The sequence below is a fragment of the Leiobunum rupestre genome, chromosome 7, assembly GCF_980474605.1.
Source record: "Leiobunum rupestre chromosome 7, qqLeiRupe1.1.hap1, whole genome shotgun sequence".
Taxonomy (NCBI): domain Eukaryota; kingdom Metazoa; phylum Arthropoda; class Arachnida; order Opiliones; family Sclerosomatidae; genus Leiobunum; species Leiobunum rupestre.
This window is the reverse complement of record NC_143390.1, coordinates 4,111,914-4,139,744: the sequence shown is the minus strand read 5'-3', so window position 1 is coordinate 4,139,744 and position 27,831 is coordinate 4,111,914. Positions and strand designations below refer to the sequence as shown.

General features: G+C 34.8%; 1 protein-coding gene across 2 annotated transcripts; it reads left to right on the top strand.

Moving 5' to 3' along the window:
• Nucleotides 1–15,037: 15,037 nt before the first annotated feature.
• Nucleotides 15,038–27,592, top strand: LOC149933933 (peroxidasin homolog pxn-1-like). Of its 2 annotated transcripts, none has more exons than XM_090154427.1 (7): nt 15,038–15,142; nt 15,219–15,436; nt 24,294–24,551; nt 25,842–26,038; nt 26,110–26,294; nt 26,395–26,485; nt 27,445–27,592. In XM_090154427.1, the coding sequence occupies exons 1-7, from the start codon at nt 15,079–15,081 to the stop codon at nt 27,554–27,556; spliced, it is 1,125 nt and encodes a 374-aa protein (XP_090010553.1). In that variant the 5' UTR covers nt 15,038–15,078; the 3' UTR covers nt 27,557–27,592. The 2 variants fall into 2 exon arrangements, with proteins under 2 accessions (XP_090010553.1, XP_090010554.1); XM_090154428.1 differs by having other exon boundaries at nt 26,395–26,492; nt 27,451–27,592.
• Nucleotides 27,593–27,831: the final 239 nt, after the last annotated feature.

The following is a 27,831-nucleotide window of genomic DNA, read 5'->3' as shown; positions in this document are numbered from 1 at the left end:
GTTTCCTCCGTTTAAATTGTTTTTAATTATGGCAACTACTCAAAACAATCGTATAAATATAAGTTGATTAAGATAATGTTGTAAAAACCTTATTATCATATTGCCACCCTTTCATTTTCACCTAGATGTTTTGCCTACGTATCTTGACGGTCCTGATTGTAGGACTTATACTACAAACATTTATTTTTATAACTTTGTTTGAGGTAACTGGTTTTGTTTGTTATGAATTATACAAATTGCTGTAGCTATAGAAATATATTATTTACGAATATTCATTTGAGTAAAATTTCATATGTTCTACTAGAACCTTTTAAAAAAACCGCAAGGAAATGTGTTCAGAATAATTTTAAGTCCGTAAAACCGTTAAAAAGCAGTTCAGTTACTTTCCATTTGAATTATTATGGAGAAAATGATTGTTTCATAGATCAGGGTATATTTTAAAGATTATTGTAATTTCAATGTACAATATCTTTTGAACACCTTGTTCAACTTCTTTAAATTTTTAAACAGTTTTCTTAAAGTTTTGAGAGCTTTTTTTGATACCTAACCTGACTTGGCTTTAAAATAAGATAATATATTGTTAATATTTTATTTTTTTGTCGAAAAATATTCATCAATATTCGTGAAATGTTTGTTAGGTCCAACGGAGAAATAGTTCGTAAAGAAATAAGAGTTATATTTTGGTCGCCGAGTATTATTTCATTGTTTAGATCTTTTAGAAAAAATTTGTAAGCAATTTCTCTTTCCTTAAGCTAGCAAAATATTTGAATTCATATTTTAATTTTTAAATTCTGCGTTTCCTGTAATAAATGTTTTTAGTAATTAAGGGATTTAAAACTATACCTGAATGAAGTTAATTTTGTATCTCAAAACGTGTAAGAATAAAAATAATAAAATATAACGATGGAAGATTTGGACTCTCGGCAGTTGGTAGGAAACGTGGGTGGTGCCTGCGTTTGAAGTAAATTTATCACGTAAAATTCAACGCAAAAATGGGGTTAATATTTCGTAAAAAGAATAGGAACCGATGAACCTTTATGAACAGATGGCTACGTATAATTATTTTAACGTAATACGTCTGTGCAATTTATCTTAGCGTAGATGCGATGAAATCGCTATAAGTGCGCACGGTACGAAATATTCAGCATTGTTCCGCGGATTTATTATAAGCAGGTTATCTTTAAACGTTTTCTATGGAATGGTAAGTTAATCTACATTGCTTAATGACTAAATTTTAAAATCTAGCTTAGCCTAGAATTGTTCTAATTCACTAGGAATCAATTAAGTCTCTATAAACTAAGAAGATGTCAGAGACATTTGGGCACACATACTCCATTAACTGGTTGGGAATATGTGTTCTATAAATAACCGGCTAAATGTCCAAAATTGGGAGCCAGAGTTTCCAACTTAATTTAGCGAAAGCAATGGTACCGTATTCCTTATCAAAAGATGTATAATTTTTCATTCAGTCCTTAAGGGATCGAGAGACAGCCATTGATACAACGACAGTGAGGGCGCGGAATTATTTCATTTTTATTGCGTTAATTAACACGTAAAATGTTTCTCAGGAAAACGATATACCGTAGAAAAAATAATCTAATAATTTACCATCGATTTAGTTTGAATACAATAAATAAATGATTTGCGTACGCCTAACTCACTTGTAAGTAAGAAATTGACCCCTTCTTTAGAATTGTTGTTGGTCAGTTTCACTCATTGTAAGTGATCTAGACTACGTACCCTAGATTGGAAATGCGGCGAGATTCCTACGGGCTCCAGTCTAACCATGCGATTCCCTAGTTGTGGGGGGCAATGTAATAGCGTGGGGGTAAAAAGTCTGAAAAATTCAGTTCGGTTCAGTTTTAAATCTCGTATTCGCGGTCAGTGCTGGCTGCTGGCAGTCTAAACAAAAAAAATTGGGACTGGAGGACGAGGCCCGAAGGTTCGACCAAGTTTGATATGAAGCGTAAATTTTCTTAATTTTACTGATCGGATTTCAAAGGTATTTGTTTTAAGTAACAATTAACCAGGTATAATATTAAACTTAGGTGTTAACTAAAAAATCATCATTAATCATAAGTTGGGTTAAATTGAAATTGTAGTGAAGTTTATCAAATACGTTGGTGCCTTCAATTGTAAATATGGACAAGTAATTGAATGCTTCATTTGTCATCATTTTTATAGGATTTGCCTTAATGTTTTCTAAGTAAAGCTGTTTAAAAAGAATAAAAATATAGAAAAAACATTTGAAATTAAGCATTTAAAACTTACTTTTACAAAAGGTAAATCAGGAGATTCAATCTCTTCATTGGGCAAAGATATTTATTTTGGAGCGTTTTGTAAAATTTTCTTAAACCGCATACACGTCAAAACTTACCTCTGAAATTATATTAAAAAAAACCATTTATGACTACATCGATTAAATTGAAATTGTAATACTAACCATTCGGCTTTTCAGATTTGGGTTGTTTCTTTTGACAATAAGCGTGATCATTTTTTAACCGAGGCCCGAACTTGGTCCAGATACTGAAGCAGACGAGCCCACTGAAACTTTTCAGACTAAACTTCTACCCCCCCCCCCTCTCCACCTAGGGAATCACATGAGACAACGCATTTCGCTTACGTTTCAATGACGTCACAAACACGTGACTAAATTGACTTATGAAATGAATGGTTATACATATTTTAGTTTGGTGATAGCGTGTGTTACCACATTGGAAACACGAAATACACGTTTAACACTATTTGCTTGCTTTCGCCCTAAGCCAAGGTTCGTAAAAGAAAAGCACTATAAGGTTGGCTCTTGTAAGAGTGGCGGGAAGGTGGATTTCGGCAGTCACTGGGAAAGGGGAAAGAGAGCGTTGTTTCCCCTAGTCGCTAGTGAGAAAAATTAAACAAGACGTGGCGTGATGTTATATTTGTTATATCTACGGCGCAGAGGAATAAAAAACAACTTCAACCTGCCGAGCTTCCACTGAATGGATATATCAGCCAAATTTGATTATAAACAACAAAAATAGATATTTATGATTTATTTTATAAAACGTTTCATATTGATATCTGTTTTTTAGAATTGATTTTTATTTTTAAAGCTCATACATTTAATACTATAAGCTTTTAATTAATATTGGAGGTCAGTAACGTAAAGATGGTACATATTAATCTTATTTTATTGGGCGATATTTATAAGAATATATGCGGGCTCGGTTAGGCCTAATGGTTACGATTTCCTACAAACCACGTGGCGAAGGTGGCATTGTTATGATTTTCAAATTGATAATAAATTTTAAGGTTAGAAAAGAATTTAACAATGAATTTAATTTTTTTAATATAATATCTACGTTTTAATTTATATTCATGTATTGAATTCTAGGCTTCGGCTAAAGTTCTTTTTATCTCTAAAAAAAACAACAAAGCAGCGGCTATCAAAATACATAATTATAATCGAAGGGAAATTTATATTTTTTTAATAGGATTTGGTACATTAAATTAAGGTAAAAAACAAGTGGCAAATGATATATAATTAATATAGGAATATGGTAATGCATGTTGGTTCGATTCTTACAGTCGCATGAATGTTGTTTTAAAGATTTTAAAATTTATATTTTGTTCCATACACAAATAGTGGAATTGAAATAAAAGTTTTATTTAGGAAATTATTGCATTAAAAAGGTTGAGTTTCGTATAAGCACTATATAGCCATATACAAAGGGGCGTATAAGCGCTAGAAGCTTTAACAGGCAACTTTTGAAAGAGACAAACGCAGCCACCCCTAAAATCGCTCTCTTCAAAATCTGACCAGTGACGTCACTGGTCAGATCGCTCGCTTGCTCTCTCTTCGCGATTCGACTTTCTCTTCAACAAGTTCGCCAAGAAGGCGATGATATTATTTCATTGCCAGGTGTCACACTTATTGCTTACTTCAGGTCATACGTTGTAAGCATCGCGTATTTTTCCGATAAGTGTCACACTTATTTGTTACTTCAGGTCATACGTTGTAAGCATCGCGTATTTTTCGGAGAAGTGTCACACTTATTTGTTACTTCAGGTCATACGTTGTAAGCATCGCGTATTACTCCGTTAACAGTCACACTTATTTGTTACTTCAGGTCATACGTTGTAAGCATCACGTATAACTCCGATAAGTATCACACTTATTTGTTACTTTTGGTCATACGTAGTAAGCATCGCGTATTACTCCGATAAGTGTCACACTTATTATTACACCGATAAGTGTCACACTTATTTGTTACTTCAGGTCATACGTTGTAAGCATCGCGTATTTTTCCGATAAGTGTCACACTTATTTGTTACTTCAGGTCATACGTTGTAAGCATCGAGTATTTTTCCGATAAGTGTCACACTTATTTGTTACTTCAGGTCATACGTTGTAAGCATCGCGTATTACTCCGATAAGTGTTAAACTTATCTGTTACTTCAGGTCATACGTTGTAAGCATCGCGTATTACTCCGATAAATGTCACACTTATTTGTTACTTCAGGTCATACGTTGTACGCATCGCGTATTACTCCGATAAGTGTCACACTTATTTGTTACTTCAGGTCATACGTTGTACGCATCGCGTATTACTCCGATAAGTGTTACACTTATTTGTTACTTCAGGGCATACGTTTTACGCATCGCGTATTACTCGGATAAGTGTCACACTTATTAGCATCGCGTATTTTTCCGATAAGTGTCACACTTATTTGTTACTTCAGGTCATACGTTGTAAGCATCGCGTATTTTTCCGATAAGTGTCACACTTATTTGTTACTTCAGGTCATACGTTGTAAGCATCGCGTATTACTCCGATAAGTGTTAAACTTATTTGTTACTTCAGGTCATACGTTGTAAGCATCGCGTATTACTCCGATAAATGTCACACTTATTTGTTACTTCAGGTCATACGTTGTAAGCATCGCGTATAACTCCGATAAGTATCACACTTATTTGTTACTTTTGGTCATACGTAGTAAGCATCGCGTATTACTCCGATAAGTGTCACACTTATTATTACACCGATAAGTGTCACACTTATTTGTTACTTCAGGTCATACGTTGTACGCATCGCGTATTACTCCGATAAGTGTCACACTTATTTGTTACTTCAGGTCATACGTTTTACGCATCGCGTATTACTCCGATAAGTGTTACACTTATTTGTTACTTCAGGGCATACGTTTTACGCATCGCGTATTACTCGGATAAGTGTTACACTTATTTGTTACTTCAGGTCATACGTTGTACGCATCGCGTATTACTCCGATAAGTGTTACACTTATTTGTTACTTCAGGTCTTACGTTGTACGCATCGCGTATTACTCCGATAAGTGTTAAACTTATTTGTTACTTCAGGTCATACGTTTTACGCATCGCGTATTACTCCGATAAGTGTTAAACTTATTTGTTACTTCAGGTCATACGTTTTACGCATCGCGTATTACTCCGATAAGTGTTAAACTTATTTGTTACTTCAGGTCATACGTTTTACGCATCGCGTATTACTCCGATAAGTGTTAAACTTATTTGTTACTTTGGTCATACGTTGTAAGCATCGCCATCTATCAATTAGGTCTTCCAATCTCTAACAATTTTACATTAGAAGTATTTTAAAGAACGCAGCATATTATATGGGATTTAAATTTCGCGGTCAGGATGGTATTCCGCAAGACAAAAAGATTTTACATGGTATTAAAATTTTCGCGGGCAACATGGTATTGCGCGCCACCTATCAATTAGGTCTACCAATGATAACATTATAGACAAGAAGTTTTAACACCCGTGTGACAATATAGAAGATGGCATAGGACCTAAAGGCATTAGTTTTGGAATCTGAGGGCCATGTGTTCGAATCTCGGTGACGACGGTTTTTTAAAAAATTGCCTCTTCTGGTAAAATCCGGTAGGGGATCCTCCCTTGAGGCCCCCCTTTTCCCTTCCGGCCCCAAAATCGGTCCTTCACCTGGGGGCGGCGGCGGCGTGACCCTCTACAAAATTTCATTGTAATGAAATAAAAACGAGTTCCAGAGATACGCCCCCGTTGGCCCTAAACATAATGTCCAAATTCCGTTTTCACGCGATTTTTCAATGCTCAATTTTGATCATGGTAGTGAAACTGCGTTTATTGCAGGTTTCTCGTAATATTAATTCCGTGCGGGCTTTTGTTGGACAAACTAACGTCATCCCAAAGTTGCGACGAAAATTACAAGTACAGGTCATTGTCTGGAGTGTGCAACAACGTGAAGAACCCTTACTGGGGCAGCGCACCTCGCACCCACAACGTTCTCGTTTTTCAGGATTACAGCGATGGTATCTTTTTATTTTAATCTTATATCATGTCTATTGCGTTTTTTAATTAACAAAGAGAATTAACTCTTGAGAATTTCCCTTGTATTCATCACACACTACATAATAATAACCAGCTAGGCTAATACCCAAGGCACCACCTTAGGCCTAAGTCATCAAGCGACTATTGAAGCTATTAATTCAGGTGGCCAGGTTACAATGCGTAGGAGGGTGGTGGCAAGCCCTGCATGCCACGCGAGCCAACAGCTCCCTACACTAACTATTACCGTTAACCTCAACAAGTTTTTATGGAAGAGGAAACCGAAGAACTCGGGGGAAAACCCCTTAATACAGTGGGGAGAGAACTTGCAAACTCAACGCAGAAGGAGTTGTTCCGAGTTTTCACCCAGTGCCACAAGCTGGGATCGAACCCGGCTCCTCTTGCTGCGAGGCGAAAGTGCTAACCACTCTGCCACCCCACTATTTCCGTCAATAACAGTAGTTTTCATAATTTCCGGTTTTGTAAAAGATGGCAGATAACACGTTTAACTTTAATTTGAAAATACTTGATGTCTGAAATTTCAGTTAATAAAATGGAATTTACTTAAAAAATCGGTTTATTTTGTCAGAAAAGATTTGCCCGAAGGAAGCAAAAAAGGGCACGACTGAATTGCCACTGTCCCGAAAATTAAGCGTGAATATCATGTACAAGGCAGACAAACCCGACGACGAGAATGGCCTGTCCGAGGCACACATCTACTTTGGCATGCTTCTGGCCCACGACATGGCGCTCTCGTATCCTGTCAATTCTCCCAGCGTCCCCTGTAAGTATGACCTCAAATTGTAGAATCGTAGAAGAACTATATCGGCGTTGTAGTGTACCTTTTCATTTTACCTATGAATATCTCAGATGATATATTTTAATTCTGTTTTACCTGTGTCTAGAAATGTATTGTGGCCCAGCAAGCCTATTTGGGGCCAACCACCACACACTTTCGTAGCACCCCCTCGTGAAAATCGTGCCAGCGGTGGCTCCAATTCCTCTCCGCGAGCGCAAGGAGTTTAAAATTTTAATTTCGATCCTCCTAAGGCTTCTTTTAATTATACCTTGTAACACGTTTATTTATGTACTTTAAATAATTGCCTTTTAATACCCCCCTCTTATTAACGTTACGAATTTTTGAACCCTTAACCCCCTTTTTGTGACGCCACTGCGACTGCATGAAGGTTTATCGTCCTAAAAATCTGTAGACCGCTTAAAGTTTTGTAAAACTATTGAGATAGCTCTTTGCTATGACGGCATTAAATAGTTCACCCCATTTCCAACCCAAAATTCGCAACTTCCAAAGTTAAGATTTACTTTGCCGTCTATTCACTCATTTTTTTCGTATAAATCCTCCCCAAGTCTTATTTTTATCTAAATTATATTTAAGTTAATTCTAGCTTTGACAAATCACAGTTTAGAATCCTTTGTATTTTTGATTGATATCAATTACTGTTAAACGCGGGAGCTACTTGGCATTACGGATAAGTATGCACTGATACAAATGGCAAATACATTCTCCAATTTGGCCAAAATTATATATTACCTTTTTCTGAATAAATAATATATTTTAAAAAGTGAGACACGCGTTGATATAAAATTACCTTCATTGAGATTAAAACGCGTTAATCATAGGTATTTACCTCCATCAAAGTAATCTGGTTCTGTTGACACCGAGATAACCTAAGAGTTTCTTCAGTAGACGAAGTTCATTGGGCCTTTACATCGTTGACTTAGCATTGAATTGGTCCGCAACGCGAACACTGTGAATGCTCATTTCATCCAACTATTAATGGACGATTTACTTTGTTAGATCCATGCCCAGCCAAAATCAAGTCCAGTTGTCCATTGCATCAAGCGTACATTGGGGACAAAGACAAATATTTCAATAGAACTTGCATTGACATCGGTTTCACCAAAGGAAGATACTGTGACGGAAATAACAAGAAAGACTGTGGATGCACAAAATGCGCAGATGGTATTTAACGCGTCACAGAATCGTTGGAATATTGCATTTGAGGCTACAAAATTATCTGATTACATATAAAAGCTGGATGATATTTCTGAGTCGTATCATTTTTCAAACGATTCTGTGACCTTTTTTAAATTTATTTCTTCGTCAATTTAACAACGAGAATGGGTTTGCGAGGAATTAGGTTAGAAATTTTTTATTTTATTTATTTTCAAATATCAACTGACTTGTAGCTAAGTCACAGGAGGCAGTTGAAATATAGTTTTAATATTTTAACTAAGTTGTGATTAAAAAATCCCTTAAAATAAAAAACCAGATTGAATCGTAAATAAAATGATGAAATCATGATTTCATGGATTTAATCGAGATTAAATTGACCAATTCCAAATTTTAATGAATTAATAGAGATTTGAATGATTAACTTGTCGAAGTTCCACTAGCAACCACCTAAGCTCAAAACTTGAATGGTTGTATCTAGATTGCAATAATGAAATCAAGAGGGCAATTATTAAATTTATATTAAAGTTATTTAATAACGATTGGAATTATTACATTGGAAATCAGACCTTTCAGTTCAAAATGGAAAATTAAAAAAAAAGGTCTGGCGGATCCTACAATTGATTTATAGTAGACAATAGCTGGTAACGATGGAATATCGAAAATTAACTTAATATTATCAATTCCGTCATGAAGAAAGTTCCCTAACTTACAGGTCAGTACCAACATCAAAACTTCATGACTTCCGCTATTGACTTATCCAACATCTACGGAATAGATTACAAACGAAACTATGAAATTAGGGAGCCATTAAGTAAGTAAAATTTAAATTTAACACTATTTATCGCAACCTTAGTATTAGCGAATGACTCGGTGATCTGAAATGATGACTGCCTTTATGGCATCGTATTTCGTTGAGACTGTAATAAATTATATTGCCCCTAGTGACCGGGCAATCATTGAAATACCATTATAAATTTTAAATTTATTATAAGCCATGGAATTTGATATACAGAAATAAATTTCAGTGAAATACCAGTTCCATCATATAAAAACACCATTTTCTGGGTGATGCTATCGATATTAAAATTTGAAATTCGCGGGATGTTAATGATTTTAATTATTCCGCCCATATACTTAATTTACTTCTTACGCGCTTATATGTTAGCAGATAATTCTATATTATAAACTTTAACCTCTTCGGACTTAGGGGATAAATATTTAGATGGATCTTTAAAATGATGATGATAAAAGGTAATTGTTGAAGCTATTAATCTATAGGTAAAGTGAAAAATTTCTGGCGCAAAAACAGAGCCTGCAGCAGTCGCAATTTGCGTGTGTGTATTGAAATCAACAAAATACATCAGCTAGCCGCTTAGTGGGGCTTACAACGCCAATTACCATATCTGCCAGAAATATTCACAGAAAGGAAGTTCTGAAACAAATATTGAGATGACCTATTTGTCCTAAGAATAACACAAATGATGTATATACTGTGAGGTGAACCCGAGGTATACTCTGTTCAAAAAGTCTTCGACAATTGTAATTTTTGCACTCTTTTTAATTGTGCTAGAAAACTATAACAGATTGATCGACGAAACCAATTGCAACTATTTTTTATTTTCCAATATCTTTCGTATTTCATCGGTTTCGTCCGCCAAAAATTAATATTTTGGCGGGAACCGTCAAAACTTATTTTTCTACTTTTTTAAATATTGTTGCTACGGCACTGAATTGTGCGATTTTGAAATCGCAATGGTCGGTTTATTTTAAGGAACTGTAAAGATTATCCCTCAACAACCAACGGTTGAGAAGTTTTCGCTTTTCCAAACTTTCGTCGAAATGAGAACAAACCTAAAATGCATCAAGCGATTATTAATTAGGCAACTTCGAAAGCGATTCAACAACATTCAAAATAAATTAAACTAGGGGACTGTTTACAATTGTGGTAACAGTTATAATAAGCAATTTTTAACGCAAATAGCTTTTTAAAAGCTAACGTACAAAAGGATATTCTTAAAAACACTTGTCCTGGGAATGGTTTTGTCGAAATAAGTTTAAATTAGATCCGTTCAATAGGAAAAGCGTCGATATTGTTGGACTCCGAATGGGTGAGTGTTTCTTTTGCATCGATTGTTTTCTAGTGCTCTGGGCGCGCTTTTAATAAGATTTAGCTCTCTACTGGATATTGAAGAACCGCTCTTGACGATTAGCGAGCGTTCTAGTGGCGCTTAAAATTGTTATGAAAAAGTGGGCGAGCCTATATGATTGAGATCGGGTTTTGATTTCTTTTCGCGGCTGTTTCCAATGGCAAAAGTGATCTAGGGCGCTCCTTAAATGGTGTCGTCTTGCACTGACGACGTGAGATGGCAATGATAATTCGGTCGTTGGAAATCTCGCAAAGACTATTTTTCGAGAAATTTCATCCCACTCCCAGAGTGTTGCGGTGAAAAACCTTTTATTTTAAGATAACCAGGCAGCACGCCTTTTGATTCGCTAAAAATATAAAATATTAATAAAAGATTTAAACCAAATTCCATTTCGACTTGTACCTGAACGCCTCAGCTTCCTTGATAGGCACGAGCAATTGAAGCGAGTTTATAAGCAATAATAAAGAACGTGATAATCAAAGGTTTCAGACTCATTAAAAACATTTAACTTGAAAAGAGTGTTTTTTTTTTCATTTTAAAAAATTATAAAAAAATATATTTTTCATTGTAATAACAACGATGTCAAAAGTGCACAAGAATTGTTTGTTTTTTTATATAGAGATTGATTCTGAGTAAGTTGCTAGTTTAAGTATGACATTAATAAAGTTCTATATCAAGAAAAACCCTTTGAAAACTTAGTTTTTATTGAAAAGATAAAACTAACAAAAATATTAAACAATGGCAATTCTTTCAATGCAGGATGACGTCTCCTCTCCTTCGCAAACACTCGAAGTCGACGTCGGAATGAATTCGTTAAGTGACGTAGTTCCTGGCGCGTGACTCGATGAAAGGCTGCGAAAACCTTGTTCCTTAAATCTTCCCTGTCGGAGAGTATTATCTTTTCGGTAAGAAAAACAATCTTAGCCTAGAGGTTTTAGATTGGGTTCAGGTCAAGAGACAACGGTGGCCACTCTAGCACTTCTATTCCCTCACTTATCCAAAACGGAGTGACGATCCTGGCCGTATGCGCTGGACAATTATCGTGCGTGAAGTAAACCCGGAAAGACAGCCAACTCAAAATACCGAAAGTTCATAAAAAGTGAAAGATTGTCAGACCGCCGATAAATTATTACTTTTCACTATTTTCCAAGTTATAAATCGCCGCCAAAGATAGTAACATCGAATCTCGAACGATTTCAGTATAGAATAGAGTATTAAGGCGACCGACTATTGGCCTAAATATGCCAGCTTTGCCATCTCCAATACAACTCGATTCAATTACTGAAAAACGTCCACTTATTTTCATCCTTGTCATGAATCTGGAATAATTCCCAAACTGGAGGTGAGCTTGGAGAGCTCTGTGAAGACTGAAATACAACCAAAATTATTTTACGTAACAATAATTAATGCAACAGCGAACAACCAACCTTTTCGTAGAGAAAAGAATACACTGGGCCATCTCTCGACAAGTAGCTCTCGACAAAATTCGCGACGAAGAAACTTGCGCCTCAGAGTTGAGGGGCTAACCACTTCTTTAATTTCTGTAAACCGTTAACAGCGAGTACAGCCTTTGATAGTGCTTAATTTGTAATCGATTGCGTAATCACTTTAGTGCAGTCAAAGCTACGGGTTAGTACACCGATTACGGATAATGATCAAACCCTCGCTCGGAGTTAAGAAAGGTTAACAAAGAGATCGACGTCGTCTCAAACCCATGCACTATAATTGTCAAGTGCTAGAGTGGCCACCGTTGTCTCTTGGCCTGAACCCAATCGAAAACATCTGGGCTAAGATTGTTTTGATTATGGAAAAAATATTACTCTCCGACACGGAAGATTTAAGGATCATGGTGGTCGCAGCCTTTCATCAAGTCACGCCCCAGGAACTACGTCACTTAACTAATTCATTCCAACGTCGACTTCTAGGGTGTTTGCGAAGAAGAAGAGACGTCATTCCATATTGAAAGAATTGGAATTTTTTAATATCTTTTTAAGTTGAATCATTTCAATAAAAAACTAATTTTCAAAGTGGTTCCTTCTTGATTTAGAATTTTAGTAATAACTATTTATTATTCATAAGCATATTTAAAATTATTTAAATATTTTCTCTATTTCTTAATAAGTATTCTTAAAAGGATTTACCAATTAATGTTTAAAGAAAACCACCAAAGCGAACAATGGTCGTTTTAAAATAAGTGACAATGGATTAATTATTTACGAAATTGGATTTTTATTAATTCCTTACTAAAACTAGCGACTTACTCAGAATTAATTCCGACAAAAGAACAAACAAAATGAAAGTGCTTCAGTTCTTGTGCACTTTTGACATCGTTGTTTTTATAATTAAAAATTAATTTTAATAACATTTTTAAAAATGAAAAAAAAAACGCTTTTCCCGTTAAATGTTTTTTATGAGTTTGAAACCTTTGTTTATCGCCTTTTTTATTATTGCTTATAAACTCGCTTCAATTGCTCCTGACGTTGGTGTCTAAGGCTCTAGCCGACACCATATCGTGTGACTCTCAAAAATAAATTGCTCCTGCCTAACAAGGAAGTTGAGGCGTTCAGGTAGAAGAGATGGAATTTGGTTGAAATATGTTACTAATATTACAGAATTTTAGCGAATCAAAAGACGTGCTGCCTCGTAATCTTAAAATAAAAGGTTTTTCACCGCATCATTCTGGGAATGCCGCGAAATGTCTCGAAAATAGTCCTTGCCACGAAAAGAAATCAAAACCTGATCTCGATCTTAAAGATTCGTCCACTTTTTCATAACAATTTTTAGCGTACCTAGAACGCTCGCTAATCGTCGAGAGTGGATCTTGAATTTCCAGAAGAGGGCTATATCTTATTAAAAGCGCTCTCAGAGCGCTAGAAAAAAATCGGAGGAAATCGCTTGAAATTGGTTTAGAGCAAAGACACTTACCCAGTCGGATTCCAACAATATCAACGCTTTTCTTATTGAACGGATCTAATTTAAAATTATTTCGAAGAAACTTTTCCTAGGACAAGTCGTTATACGAATATCCTTTTGTACGTTATAGCTTTTATAAAGCTATTTGCGTTATAAATTGTCTAAAATAATTGTTACCACAATTTCAAATCGGCCGTTAGTGAAATTTACTATGAATGTTGTTGAATCGCTGTCGAAGTTGCCTTATTAATAATCGCTTGATGCATTTTAGGTTTGTCCTAATTTCGACGAAAGTTTGTAAACGCGATAACTTCTCAACCGTTGTTTGTTGACGGATAATCTTTACACTTCCTTAATATGAAGTGATCATTTCGATATCATGAACGCACGATTCAGTGCCGTAGCACGAATATTAAAAAGTTAGCAAAAATGAGTTTTGACGGTTCCCGCCAGACAAGTAATTTTTGACGGACGAAACCGATGAATTACGAAAGAGTGCAAAAATTTTACCTCTTGAAGACTTTGTGAAGAGAATGTACACTCAAACCGCTTAAAGCTAATTAATATGGTAAAGACGACCGAATTCGGGAGGACGATATGCCGTTTGAAGACGTAGTGGAGCCTTCAGCTATTATCCTGTTGACAAATTCCAATTAGTGGGGCTTTGAGTCAGTACTTATATACCGGTGCACCTGGGATATTACATCACCGGTAGTCTCATCGTTATTCGCAAATAGCCGTGGAAATAAGCAGATATGATATCGCACCATCGACAGACACCCAATTTACAAAAGAACAGGAGTCAACTCTCGGAAGTGAACGTATCAAAAGGCGGACAGCTGGCACACTGCGTCTCAGCGTCGCCGAACAGCTGAAGCCGAATATCAAGACTGGACCCAAAAGGCGAGTAAGCAAGGGCTGCCGCCCCTAATACGGAGACCCGCCTCCTCCAGCTGGATTCCAACTCCGGCAGAACGCTTGCAGTGCGTGGACCTCCCACGTTAGCCTAAGCTGGCCGTTCCCTACGAAGTCAGAGGTGAGGGTAGTTACCTTTGACCAAGTGTGCTATCCAGTGGAATAAAACTGTAGAGGGCTTATGTATGCTTCGCCAACGATGTCCATAATCACATCGCAGTGAGGACCAGTGGTTCCAGGCTATATTACAATATGCAACGCGGGAAAAAAAGATTAATTTAGCAGAAGCCGAACATTATTAGCCAATAGTTTGGCCAATAGACAATAGTGAAAATAAAAGTATCGAACAAAAAATATTTAAACAAATTGATAACTACTAAATACAAAAATTGTAATTAATGCTGTCAAATTATTTTGTTGGTTAGCGTTAGTTTTAAGTTTTAAGAGTTAACGAAGATACTGAGTATTTTCCCTGGTACGATTGGGAAAAAACCATTCACGGTTTTTTCAAATTCTGTTGAAAAAGGTAAAGCGCTCGTTAAATTTCGCAGCTTTGGTTTATTTTTGATCTGAGCAATAGCCAAGCCATTTACTAAAATTTTGACGATAAGATTCCTCGATGTGCTTACCGAATTGGCTCATTCCTACGTTCTTTACTTTAACGATCCAAATTAAAACTGAAAACCTAAATCTGTAAACCGCATTTACATTTGTGAATGCTTTTTAAAAATAATATTTGTTTATTATAAGGCTCAAAATTTAGATTGACGGAGGATGACCTGATACCTCTTTCAAAGAAAATGGACACTTCCCCTTTCCCATGTGTACAGCCCGATCGCTCAACCGGTTATTGCCTCGACACTGGTAGGGTTTTCCGATTTTGTGCTTTCTTTAATATTCACGAGTAAACTTCCCCTTTGTGAGAACATTTATTTTTCAGCTGACGCTCTCGGAAACGTGGCGCCAAATTTACAGGTCGTGCATACCACTTTCGTCCGATTTCACAATTACCTCGTCGATAAATTGAAAGGAATTTTCATTGACCAACAAACACTATTCGAAGAAGCGCGAAGAATCAACATCGCCGTGTGGCAGAACATCGTTTATCAGGAATATCTTCCAACCATTTTCGGGTCGTGCATGAGTGAAGACTTAAAGGTCAGTAATATTATGAAAAATATATTTAAGCAAAAAATATCGACGAATCACACTCTTATGTCTTAATATAATCTAATTTCGTTGTATCTAGTAGGTCATTAATGACAAATTTTTAGATTGAATAAAAAAAGTTATTTTGTGGTCACAGTGTAACTTAATTTAGAAATGACTCTGTAAAATCTATTTCAAGAATTATCAACTAATTTTTGCTCATGAAGTAATATCTAAGTGAAAATTGATTATTTCCGATGAAACAAATTTTATTTGTAGGTTTGAGAGTACGCTCTACTACTTTCTCATTGAAAGGTCTTTGTCTGACGTCTATCGGTGAAAAAATAATTTTTAGAAAACCAAATTAACAAATTTCCTTACCAATAAATATACCCCGAAAACTTCAGAACTATAAAATACATAGTTTTTTAAAAATTATTCCCTAGTTGATTGACCTGAGACCTCCTGTATCATACAGATGTCACTGCAGATTACGCCAATTGAAATTTTATTACTCAGTCATGGAATTCAAATTTCATCTAGTCAAGATTTCGCGACTAGCATGAAGGTGCTTTTCACAACCATTTGTTAAGATAAATTTCCATAATGCTTAAGACAAATCATATATAAAATGCTATATAATTCTAAACTAAGTTATTTTAATTTAAAGATTAAAATATTTCATATTCAAAAAGTTATTCGTAGATGGGTTGTTTTTGGTGTATTGTAGCATTTCTTACTGCTTAAGATTTTAAATTGAGATTAATATCTTTCAAATAAAGATATTTTTGTGACATTTATTATTTTAATTTTCCATTCTTAAAAAATTACAGTAAAAATTGTAAAAGAAATAATGATACCACGGTTTCTATTTATGTATTTTTAAAGTGTTAAAGTTTACCGTAGGGGCAATGTAAAAGACGGACAATCCAGAAAAGTAGTAGTTAAACTTAATGACCCTCAACTTAAAATAGACATTCTAAAGCAAGGCTATAAACTATAAGGCTCTAAAATTTACATCTCCCCGGACTTTAGCTTCGATCAAGAAAAATCTAGGTATTTTCTAAGAAGACACCTCAAAGAATATGGTAACGGCCAGGGTAAATTTATTTAAAATTTTGTAATCGAAATTGAATCGCAAAAAATATTTCTACAATGACTTAACTGGTGAAGTGGAAACTAAGGGTTAGTAACATTGAGACATCTTTAAATATGTTTTTATTTATTTTTTAAATTATGAGTTTTATATATACTAATATTCGTAGTGCCCATTGTAATTTTTTTCCCTTTATGCCAATCTATTGCAATTAAATATCTATCCAAATGTATAGGCGTTAACTGAAACGTGGTATAAAGATGATGTTTTTTATTACCTCCCTGGATACACCTTTTGTGGTCTGGGTAGCAGACGTGTTGGCGGAGTTGGCTTTTACCATCGTAATGAATTGCAAATTATTAATATCCCTCTTTTATGTTTATTTAATAATGACATAGAAAGTTACGCCATAAAAAATATGAAAACAGATGAAACATTTATTGTAATATATCGACCACACTCCGCCAACTTCACAAATTTTGTACATCACCTTGAACCAATAATATCTGGGGTTGAAAATAATAATCAGAATAAAAAATTTGTAGTAGCAGGAAATTTTAATATAGATTTTCTGACGCACACTTCTTGTTCAACTGGAATACTAGCTATAACTTCCATCAAACAGTCTTTTTAGCAGACTCGTAAAACTGGGAAATGCACAGATAATGTCTTTTTAAACTTCCAGTCCTGCGTCTCGGTTTAAAAACTGATTTAAAAAATAACAAAATAGAAATTAGGAACATAAGTACAAATAATCTCAATAAGAGAGCGAGAGAGAGAGAGAGAGAGAGAGAGAAAAGACTAGGCGGGATTACAATTACAATTTTGGTCCCCTATCACGGGAGGAAGACCGAGATCGGTACCTGGTGGAAATTTATAGAAACCAGGGAAAATGGCAGCCGATATAACTGCTGAAATGTCTTTGCGATCTATTATGGATATTAAAAGCTTAGAAAGTGAGACAGATACATCTAGGAATATTAATTTCCAACCTCCTAGGATGCATCAACTCAATAAAGTTATTACTTAATTACCAAATCTAAAACGAAAAATAAGTCTTTAGGATGTAATTTCGATAAAAAAAATTGGCAAATAGTAACAAAAAAACGGCCTTGTTTTTCTTAAGCCGGAAATTACAAAGAAAAACGATTCAAAAGCTAACAAATTTATCAATGTTGACATCGAAACGAAGAGTTAATCCACCCTCACAGAATCAGTGGTAGTTGGGTCATTAGTTTGTGATATTTCAAAGATGATCCATTTTAATTATCATATAGAATTAAATTATGAAGTAAGTAAATTTGTATTTCGGAATTTTGGCATTAAAGATAAATGAAATATGTATAGAATATTGAAGCATATGCTTTAAATAACGCAGTTCTTGACTGAACAAATAAACTTACATCTGGTTTTAAATATATTAGTTACTTAGGAAAATAGATGTCATCCCAGTCCCACGCTTCCATATCTAACAACACTTAATATCTAAGCCTTGTAAAACGTACGATAAAGCGGACGATATTTTCATTTCGTTACCTCACGTTAGATGGCGGTATCGTTACCCAGCTTCCCTAGAGAATCTTCCAATGATAAAGAAAACTTACCCCTCACGCTTTTGTAAGGCATTTGCGCTTCCAGAATTTCAGGCTCTGTAGTAACTTCTCCTAATCTAATTATGAACTTATACATAAATGACATTACTGAGATTATAAAAACTGGTTTATTTTTGTACGCGGACGACACGTTGTTATTGTTTGGTGGAAGTTGCGTAAATTATGTTGTACAAGAGGTAATAAAATTATTATCTAAAATTAATATATGGCTTAATAAAATAACCTTGAACTTAATTTGTCGAAGACCGAATAACGTGGGGAAAAAAACTGACTCGGCTGGAAACATAATGATGGAAAATTGTAAATTAAAAAGAGTAACGACTTATAAATATTTAGGTATATGGTTTGATCAATACCTTAACTGGAATGTTCATGTTCAAAACTTATGTAAATTATTGAGGTCTACCTGTGGTGTAATGTATAAATGCAAAACTATAATGTCACACAAAATACTTAAAGAAGTTTATTACACTCTATTCTGTTCAAAATTAAGCTACGGTTTATGTAAATGGGGTAATACCACAAAAAAAAATATTGATAGACTAAGCGTCTTGCAAAAGCGTGCTGTTCGTACAATTAACAATGCTTCGTACTTTTGTCACACAAAGGAACTATTCTTAAAAGATACGATATTAAATGTATGTCAACTATTTGAATACCTATCTATATTGTTTTATACAGGGTGTCCATTTTTAATCGAAAAAGTGATTTTTCTCAATAACTGTTGAAGTTAGAATGTATAATTTTTTTGTGTTAATTGTCAGTACCGGGGGCCATTGTTGTACATAATGTTTATCGATTTTAAAATAGTATTTTAAAATTTTGAAAAAATAAATTTTGATTTATTGGGGCTCGTAAAATTTTGCCAATGAGAAAAATGTAGAGCGACGTCGAAAACATAAGAATAACGTTTGGTCGTTGAAAACACTACCATTTTTCACGAAAATACACGCGTTTGAAAATTGACTTAACGGGTAAACAAAATAATTGGATAAATCAAAAACTAGAATCTTTTGGATGCAGTGGAAGTCGTAAGACAATATTATTTTTAGGATGAACTAAATATTATTTTTATTTATTTAATGCAAGATTCTAAATTTCTAACTCTCACTTAAATGCTATATTACCCTAGACCATTTTCGCTCGGGGAACCTTCAAGATATCACGTATCTAATTTCGGGGATATTGTTTTTGGACTTTCGGTTATTTTTCATTAAATTTAATTTAAATAAATAAAAATTGTATTTAGTTCAGTCTAACAATAATATTGTCTTACGACTTCCACTGCATCCAAAAGATTCTAGTTTTTGATTTTTCCAATTATTTTGTTTACCCGTTAAGTCAATTTTCAAACGCGTGTAATTTCATGAAAAATGATTGTGTTTTCAACGACCAAACGTTATTCTTATGTTTTCGACGTCGCTCTACATTTTTCTCATTGGCAAAATTTGACGAGCTCCAATACATCAAAATTTATTTTTTCAAAATTTTCAAATATTATTTTGAAATCGATAAACATTATATACAACAATGGCCCCCGGTACTGACAATTCACACCAAAAAAATATATATTCTAACTTCAACGGTTATTGAGAAAAATCACTTTTTCGAATAAAAATGGACACCCTGTATAAAGATTATCATGGCATTAAGCAAATTTTAAAAATTAATAAGAAAATTGTTTGTACCAGATCGGTGAACTTTTTTAGGCTTCCGCAATGTAAAACTTCCAAAAAAATTACGTATCTTATGTATAAGACTCTTAAACAATGTAATTGAGTCAATTGATCTAAATACCAAACTAAATCCTTTTAAGCGAATTCTTAAAGAACTGCTCTTAAAAAAAGGATTTTATAAACAAGAATGTATTTATTTATACTCAGGGAGAATGAATATGTCGAGATTATTTTTAGCGTTTCTCCAATTACACCCGTTGCCCCCCCCCCCCCCCCCCCGGTATGCTCCTCCGCTTTAATAAAATCAAATAATACTGGAATCTCATTGGTTCTTGAAAATTACGTTTTTCGACGAGATTACCGCTGCTACGAGGACGCACAAAATAAGACCGCCTCCTTTTCCCCTCCCCCCCTTAGTGTGGCGGGGTTAGGGCCTCAACGTGTCCGTCGATAGTCTCGACATATTCATTCTCCCTGAGTATAAATAAATACATTCTTGGTATAAATTAATAAGTTTTATTTCGTGAGATTAATTTTTAGGTTTTTCATATTTGTTAGATTTAATTCATAATAGTATTGTAAATAAAAAAGGGCTTACAAGTCAACATTTGACTTAGCCCTACGCAACCGATATTGTCAATCGATATAAAACAACTGAATAAATTTGAATTTGAAAGTTTGGTTTTTAAAGCTTTTGCGCTCAAATAATATATATCGCGCTGCTCTCGACTTTATTTCAAATTCAATTATTTATAAAAAAAAAATAAATTTTAAAATTAATATATATTATTTAAAACCCATACGAAAGTTTAAGTATATAAAATTAGATTGTGTTTCAAATCTTTCCAAAAACATTATAATATTATCTTTCTAAAACAAAGGTGGCATTAGAGTAGTAATATATTAGCAAAAGGTTTGGCGGTGAGGAAGCTCCAACGTGTGTAGAATAACCAAAATCGTAATAGTGTCAACCCTACCTCCTTAGTTTTAAATTTCATCTCAAGTATTTTTTCACCTGAATTATTTTAACGTTCAACGAACGGTTTTTGTCTTATTAGACATGAAAAATTTAAGAAAACAATAAAATTACACTTGACCCCGAAAGTCACTATAATTTCTTTTTAAGTAATACCCCGAATTGGGAAATTTACAGTTGTTTTCAAGCAGTTATATAGGCTATCCAAACACACCATACAAAATATGTCGCTCTATCCTTTGGCAATCTAAATCCCGTTTAAAATATTTCACCTTTGGTCTCAAAAATTATATTATTCTTCGATTAACTCGGATATCTTTTACTAATGATAAAATTAAAAAGTATTTTGTTTTAGTTCTACAAAATAAAATATCCATTTAAAACCTATTTTTTTCCCGCCAGTTGGTTAAAATCCCCGCGATCCCTCAAAAACAAATAAGAGCACAGCTTTTGAAATAATACTTCGTATTTGATGAGACGGTATTCGTTGTAAAATGTTTATCTTGGGAATTTTGGACATTTTATTTTTCATTAACCCATGACCCTTTAAATGAGCTCTTAAACACTCGACCTTTGACCTTTGATAAAAATATTAGATATAGCTTATGTTTATTTCTGCCAAGGGTAAGGGTTTTAAAAAAATAATTTGGGATTTTAGCCATTTTTTGTAAAAAAAATCTAAAGTTAACTCAAATTTAAAATAAATGCACTCTTAAGCGCCAAGGTCACAGGTCAATTTTTTTATACTGGATTGAGAGCCATGTGTTAAAAAAACAATCTTTCAAAAATGTGTTTTATAAAGCTGATGTAAATGATTCAAAATGAGAGTAGTACTGAAAAGGATATCCTCTCTTCCAGAGGTACAAGGCATTTTCACCGTTTCCTTCAATGTCGGTCGACGTTAAAAATAGATTATTTTTTTTAATTTTTACCTCTCCGAGGGGACCGAGGGGACAAAGTCCCCTAGGAGGGGTTATACAATCACCGTGTCTGTTTGTCTGTCTGTGTGTCTGTCCTGCGAACGCGTTCGCATTTTTCGTGCAAAGGTTTATCATTGCGTACGCAGTTTCTCCGTGCAAAGGTTAATCATTGCGTACGCAGTTACTAGAAATCTCTGCGTTCGCAGTTTCTCCGTGCAAAGGTTAATCATTGCGTACGCAGTTACTAGAAATCTCTGCGTTCGCAGTTGCTAGGAATTAGGGAACGAAGTCGAAGGGTTGTCAAAACCACCTTGCGACGGTGAGCGTTCACGGATTAATTTGCGGTTTGGTTTGGATGGAAGGTTTTTTTTCGTTAACTCTCACCGTCGCGACAGTTTTAATTCGGTTTGATTGTATATTTCGTTATTGCAATGTTTATGTGTTGGGTGTGAATGTTGAGTCTGTTGTGTTTGTGTTTGTGTTTGTACGGGCGTTTTCTCTTCAACTTCTTCTTATTGACTTTTGGGACGGACCAAGTGCTGAGGGTTATGCCAACCTCTCAACGTCCAATGGCAGGGTTTCCACCAATTGTTCAGGTATTCGTATTAGTATCAATTTGTGATTTATTGGCGCCGGCCGGGAATCGAACCCGGGTCTGCTGCGTGCAAGAAGCTATGGTGTTTTTCTAAAACAGCTTTGGCGAAAGTCTTTTAAGCAGTTTTAAAGTTATTAACGTCAATTTTTCCTGTACCATTTTTTTTATATGTATAAAATTGTCAAATGTGGAAATTGATCAATTTATAGTTAAATACGATCGTCGTCAGGTATCGAACCCGGGGCACATTCTTATGACGCGGATGTTTTACCGATAAGCTATTGACTCTAAATTTTAAATACCAGTAAAACCGGGATAAAAATAAATTTAATATTTGTTTGGGTGGGAAGATTATAAACACCTTACGTAGATTGTTTATGTTTCTGTTACTTTGCGTGTAGTATAACGTTACTTCTGCGTATTTTGAATGTGTGTGACGTTGAGAAAAGGCTAACTTTGTTATAAATAAAATGTTTCAATGTATTTAGCATCACATTGTTTTATAACTTGGCTATTAGCTTGAAACTCTTTAAGCCGCAACCTGATAAATTTTAGATGCACAGAGAATTGGCGCCATTTTACTAGCGCACAGCTCGCGTAGGAATATCACTCTTAGCGGAAGAGTATATTAATGGTTTTTAAAGTTTAATTTTTTTACCTATGAAATTTTTAAGTTCAAATTTTGTTTTAGCGCAGTCAGCAGAGATAAGAGGGTTAAAGGGTAAGACCTGTGGGTGATCGACTTTGTTAGTTTTTTGTTATTTATTTACGGGTTTTATTATCGTCTTAAACATAGTTGTAATAATGCAAAGGCGTTTATTTAACGTTTATTGATATACGAGCTGTCGTTTAGTCAAGTGGCTCTATGTGCTTTGTTGATGGTAAGGTGTTTGCTTCTTATTAATACATTTGGTGTGGATATTTGGATATCTACGATTCCTAATGCACTCATTGATTTCCTGGGTGTGCGAGTCATTATATGATATCGGAAATTGGACGGCATTGGTCTTTTTCATGCGGTATGTGTCACAACGTCAAATGGAAGTCTTCGAGTCGTCCACTACCAGATGTCGAATAAAGCTATTCTACGGTATCTTCATCAAGGGCCAGTGTTGAAATAAAATGAGCGTTAAAGATGCGTCAACTATTTCGTAAGCGAGAAAAATACAAATACCCTCTATAGATATTTCTTTCATTAAAATTTGCTTCGTATTATATTGAACTGATAAACGTGTTCTGTAAATAGGGTTAAATTCAATTGTGCATTGTTTTAGTACGTCTAACTCGCTGTTGTAGCTACTTAATTTATAATATTCCGAATAAATTATTATCGGTTGTTTCGTCTCAATTATTTTAATTATAATTAAAATTTTATACCGGGTGGGATAAAACTGGGATTACGGTTTTAGTAAATAACTCTGAATTGCGAAGATCTATCTTTAAAATCTTTGTCACGAAATGCGTCTTGGGTAGACCTTTCTATGGGCCAAATTTCATTAAAATTTCTTTACTTCTACTATGTCTAAGATAGTACATGTAACTAACTAACTTTTGGGCTCGACTCAAACTCACTTTCACAAAGAAAGTTGTATGAATTATCCCAGCTCGAAGTTAGTCCTTGAACTCAAATGTTTTGGTATTTTTAGTATGCCTCATCTCGTGTTTATTTATTTAATAATATGACATAATTAAAAAATTAAACTCGAAATTTATTTATTTAAATAAAACTCCCGTTTTGGATCAAATTGTTGATTTTATAAATTGTCTTTACGCTTGCCCAACTTGTTGAAATGTTGCCCTGGAATTGTTCAGCCAATGCCTAAGAATGAGTTCATAAACTCTTTAGTGGGAGAGAAAACGGATCCACAGCTGAAGCGGGGAGGCAACATTTCAACCAGATGGCCAAGGCTATTTTATAAAAAGAACTATTTGGAAAGAGCTTGTACATCTTATAATTAAAATTGCTTCAATGATCTTTGTTTTATTTTAGGTTCCTTCAACCAACTACAAATACGATCCAAATATCGACTTCACCATTACCAAAGAATTCGCTAGTGGCGCGTTCCGATTTGGCCACACCCAGTCAAAGAACTTTGCCACTGTTGGTTTCAACAACGAGACTTGGTCCCTTGGCTCCTGTTTTTCCCTAACGCCGTACCAATCGTCAAGTCCGAATGTCATAGACAAAATGACGTTTGGAATGTTGAAAGATCGCGCCAAGACAAGTGACCAGTACTATGTCGAACAGGTGAGTTACCGAATGAAACACTTTTCTACTTCATTAGAAAAGGTCTTCCGCCGACACCACATTTTTGGCGGCCCCGAGCCCCATTCTGATAATTCACGGTGGGCCATCTGGAATCGTACCTAGTGGCATCGTAATTTGTGAAATCGTATCAACTGAAATAGTAACAAAAATGAAAACAGTGTTGAAGCATTTAATATACAGGAAAATGTACAACTGGTCTTCATTTGTAGACATGGTAATTTCAATTTTATTTTGCTGAAAAGTAACACGGACTCAAAACTAAGACGTGCAAAAGTAACACTAACTGAAAGCAAGAGTGAAAACCGAAAAAAACGGCTAGTAGCAAGCCGGGGTCTAGGCGACAACACGACGAAGATAATTACACCCAAAACACGTAAAAGACGTTCCCAAATTCGAAGAATTTACAAAACCGCACCGCGCACTCACTTCGATCGAGCGCTGGGGGCGCGCGGCGCCTCCCCAACCCCATACTAAAAAAAGCTATGGGCCATCTATAACGCGACCTAGAGGACAGTACCAAGCCTTACGCATCAAGTATATAATTTTAAATAATCTAAATAATAACAATAAAAAACGTGAAAAGGCCAAAAAAAGTGCAACATTTTAAATTAAATTATAAACTGATATAAGCGGTTGCGGCCAAAAAATAGAAAACAGCTAGAAATTTCCCAAAATTAACAACACTTTTAATTTATTTTATTAACTACCGGAATATCACGGTGAAATTATGAGGACTGAAAAACACGTGGTGTCGGCGAACACACGACGAAAATAGGTACAACAAAAAACATCAAAATGCCCAAAAATGTGCAATTTGTTTAATTAAATTAAAAATTAAATTATCATTTCCGGCCAAAATAAAAAATACCCCCGCTATCTACGTGACAAGATCTATCAGGCGCAAGCAAAATAAATATCAAAATCAATGAGGCCGCTGTAGTAAAAAGACTTAATAAACCAAAGTCCACAATAATAAGTGTTTAATCCTTCCTATAAATCTGGGGTTCTCAAGATCTCAAAGCCGAAATCCATTCAATTTTTGTAGGTATTATTATTATTCGGTTTTTGTAGAGTTTCTAGATAAGCATTTAGAAGCCAAAGATAATAATTTTAATTTGTATTTAAAATTATTGACCATCAGAGTCGCTTTATGTAAAATTAGTGTAACTGTAACCATCTACCACGTTTATTTCTTGGTGCAGCTGACGGTTTTCATAAATGATATAGCCACATATATAACTCTTTATTTTTGCGCCATCTCTATTTCAGATTGTAAATAACTTAACGATAAGCGACCTCGAACCCGCTGATTTGTCCGTCATTGACGTCGAGAGGTCCCGCTTGCACGGCGTCGCAGCGTACACGGATGTACGGAGACACCTTTCCCTGCCTGTGCCTGAAACGTTCCAAGATTTGGAGAAGATTATTTCAGTAGGCAATGTGGCACAATTTAAAGAAGCTTACGGGTATGAGCAGTTGATTTAACGATGTTAAGAAGGAAATATACCAACAACTTGAACTGAAATTTCGATTCTAGAGACGACGGTCTAGAGAATCTGGACTTGTTCGTGGCTGGTTTGGCGGAAATCAAAGATCCCAGTTGTAAGGGGATTCTCTTCGGGGAGACATTCAGAACGATCATCGACGACCAGTTCCGGAAACTGAAATTCGGCGACCGATTTTGGTACGAGAGAATGGACAAGCCCTGGTCTTTCAATAAAGGTGAGTAAAAATAAGTAAAAGTCTTAAAATAAAAATTTTACTTCTGTCAAAAATTTATAAATACATGCTCATTGTATAAAGAAATACGTTTTGTATGTAGAGCAACTACTAGAAATTCGAAAAACGACACTGAGCGGTGTTATTTGTGCCATTACAAATTTACAAAGTGTTCAAACGGAAGCTTTTTTAAGGTAAGTCGTGACTTTGAGTTTGCCATTTTATAGCAGTCAAAAGCAATAAATTTTGACTACAGTTTTGGGCAGATTTATCATATGGTAAATGAGCATTCGGAAAGAAACTTAATTAAGAAAAACCAGTTATTTGTCTTCCATTTGAAAGGTAGGGGTGTCAATTACTGAAACCCGTCGTGTTAATCATGGTTGTCCATCACAAACACCTGTAGCTTTGTTGAATGGAAAATTATATTATTTATATCATAGTTTTGATTAGTCTTAGAGTATAATTGGGTTTTATCAACTATGAGACTATTTAAGATGCTTGATAGCTTAGAGCAGTTGCTTCAATTGTTTTTGGAAAGTCAAGATTCAAGACCCTCTGACAATTATCGACAATTGTTAATTTAACACAAGGAGAGTTAGGCAGTGATTGACCACAAGGTAAGTTTCATTTTTTACAACCACGTGTAATTGTGGTAATCCATAAATATTATGTAAAACAATTATAATATGTAAGCTTTACACGTTTTTAAATAGAACGCAGAAACGGCGCTGTAGCTATTTAGGGTGTAACTTAATTAGATATTTTAACTAAATCTGGTGGTATCATGTTTAAATAAAGTAATAACAAACAACGATTTACATATTTTCTACATTAAAATAATTATTATTTATTTTAAAATTAATAAATAAATGTAGATGGTAATGACCGAGACTCATCCAAAAATATTTTCAACGAAAAACGAGTATAACGTTAAATAAGTTAAACAGACCACTGGCAAGACCAAGTTCGGGTTTGATATTTCTTGTCGATTTCTGCATTATTTACCATTTTACATCCTACGGTTGAAGAAACACTTAAAATATGGTGATAACGGCATCTGATTTATTGTACGGGATGAAGTTACTTTGTTAAAACGCAAAATATGGGGGTAGTGGTGGAATTTTGATATTTGATTAATGTATTTTTTTAGCTCAAGTCAGAAGATGTCGTGCGAAGAAATAAAAGGGAAAACGAAGATTAATTTTGACCTCTGGAGAAAATCAAAGTCATGTTCGGTATTTAATCTATGGTGCCGTAAATAATGTTGTACTAATATCAATAAAAATACAATTAAGTTTAATTGAATTTACGCGGGCCTACATTAAAATTTTGTAGCATAGTCAAATCGGTGAACGCCCAAATAAATGAACGGAGGAGCTCAACAGACTTGGAGCTTAAATCGATCAAAGCCTGTACGAACCAAAATAAACGCGTACTTTATAGGCTGCGTGCAATGCACGCAGCCTATAAAGTACGCGTGCAATATGTTCCGTTACATTAAGTACACGTTCGTATGAGACTAATTAAACTATTTGTC

What these genes read in the sequence shown, in the direction of transcription:
- LOC149933933 (XM_090154427.1), top strand. Translation starts at nt 15,079, where the DNA reads ATGGACACTTCCCCTTTCCCATGTGTACAGCCCGATCGCTCAACCGGT. An exon ending in GCATGAGTGAAGACTTAAAG is followed by an intron (nt 15,437 to 24,293) that starts GTCAGTAATATT and finishes GTTTTATTTTAG; the next exon opens with GTTCCTTCAACCAACTACAA. An exon ending in CAATTTAAAGAAGCTTACGG is followed by an intron (nt 26,039 to 26,109) that starts GTATGAGCAGTT and finishes TTTCGATTCTAG; the next exon opens with AGACGACGGTCTAGAGAATC.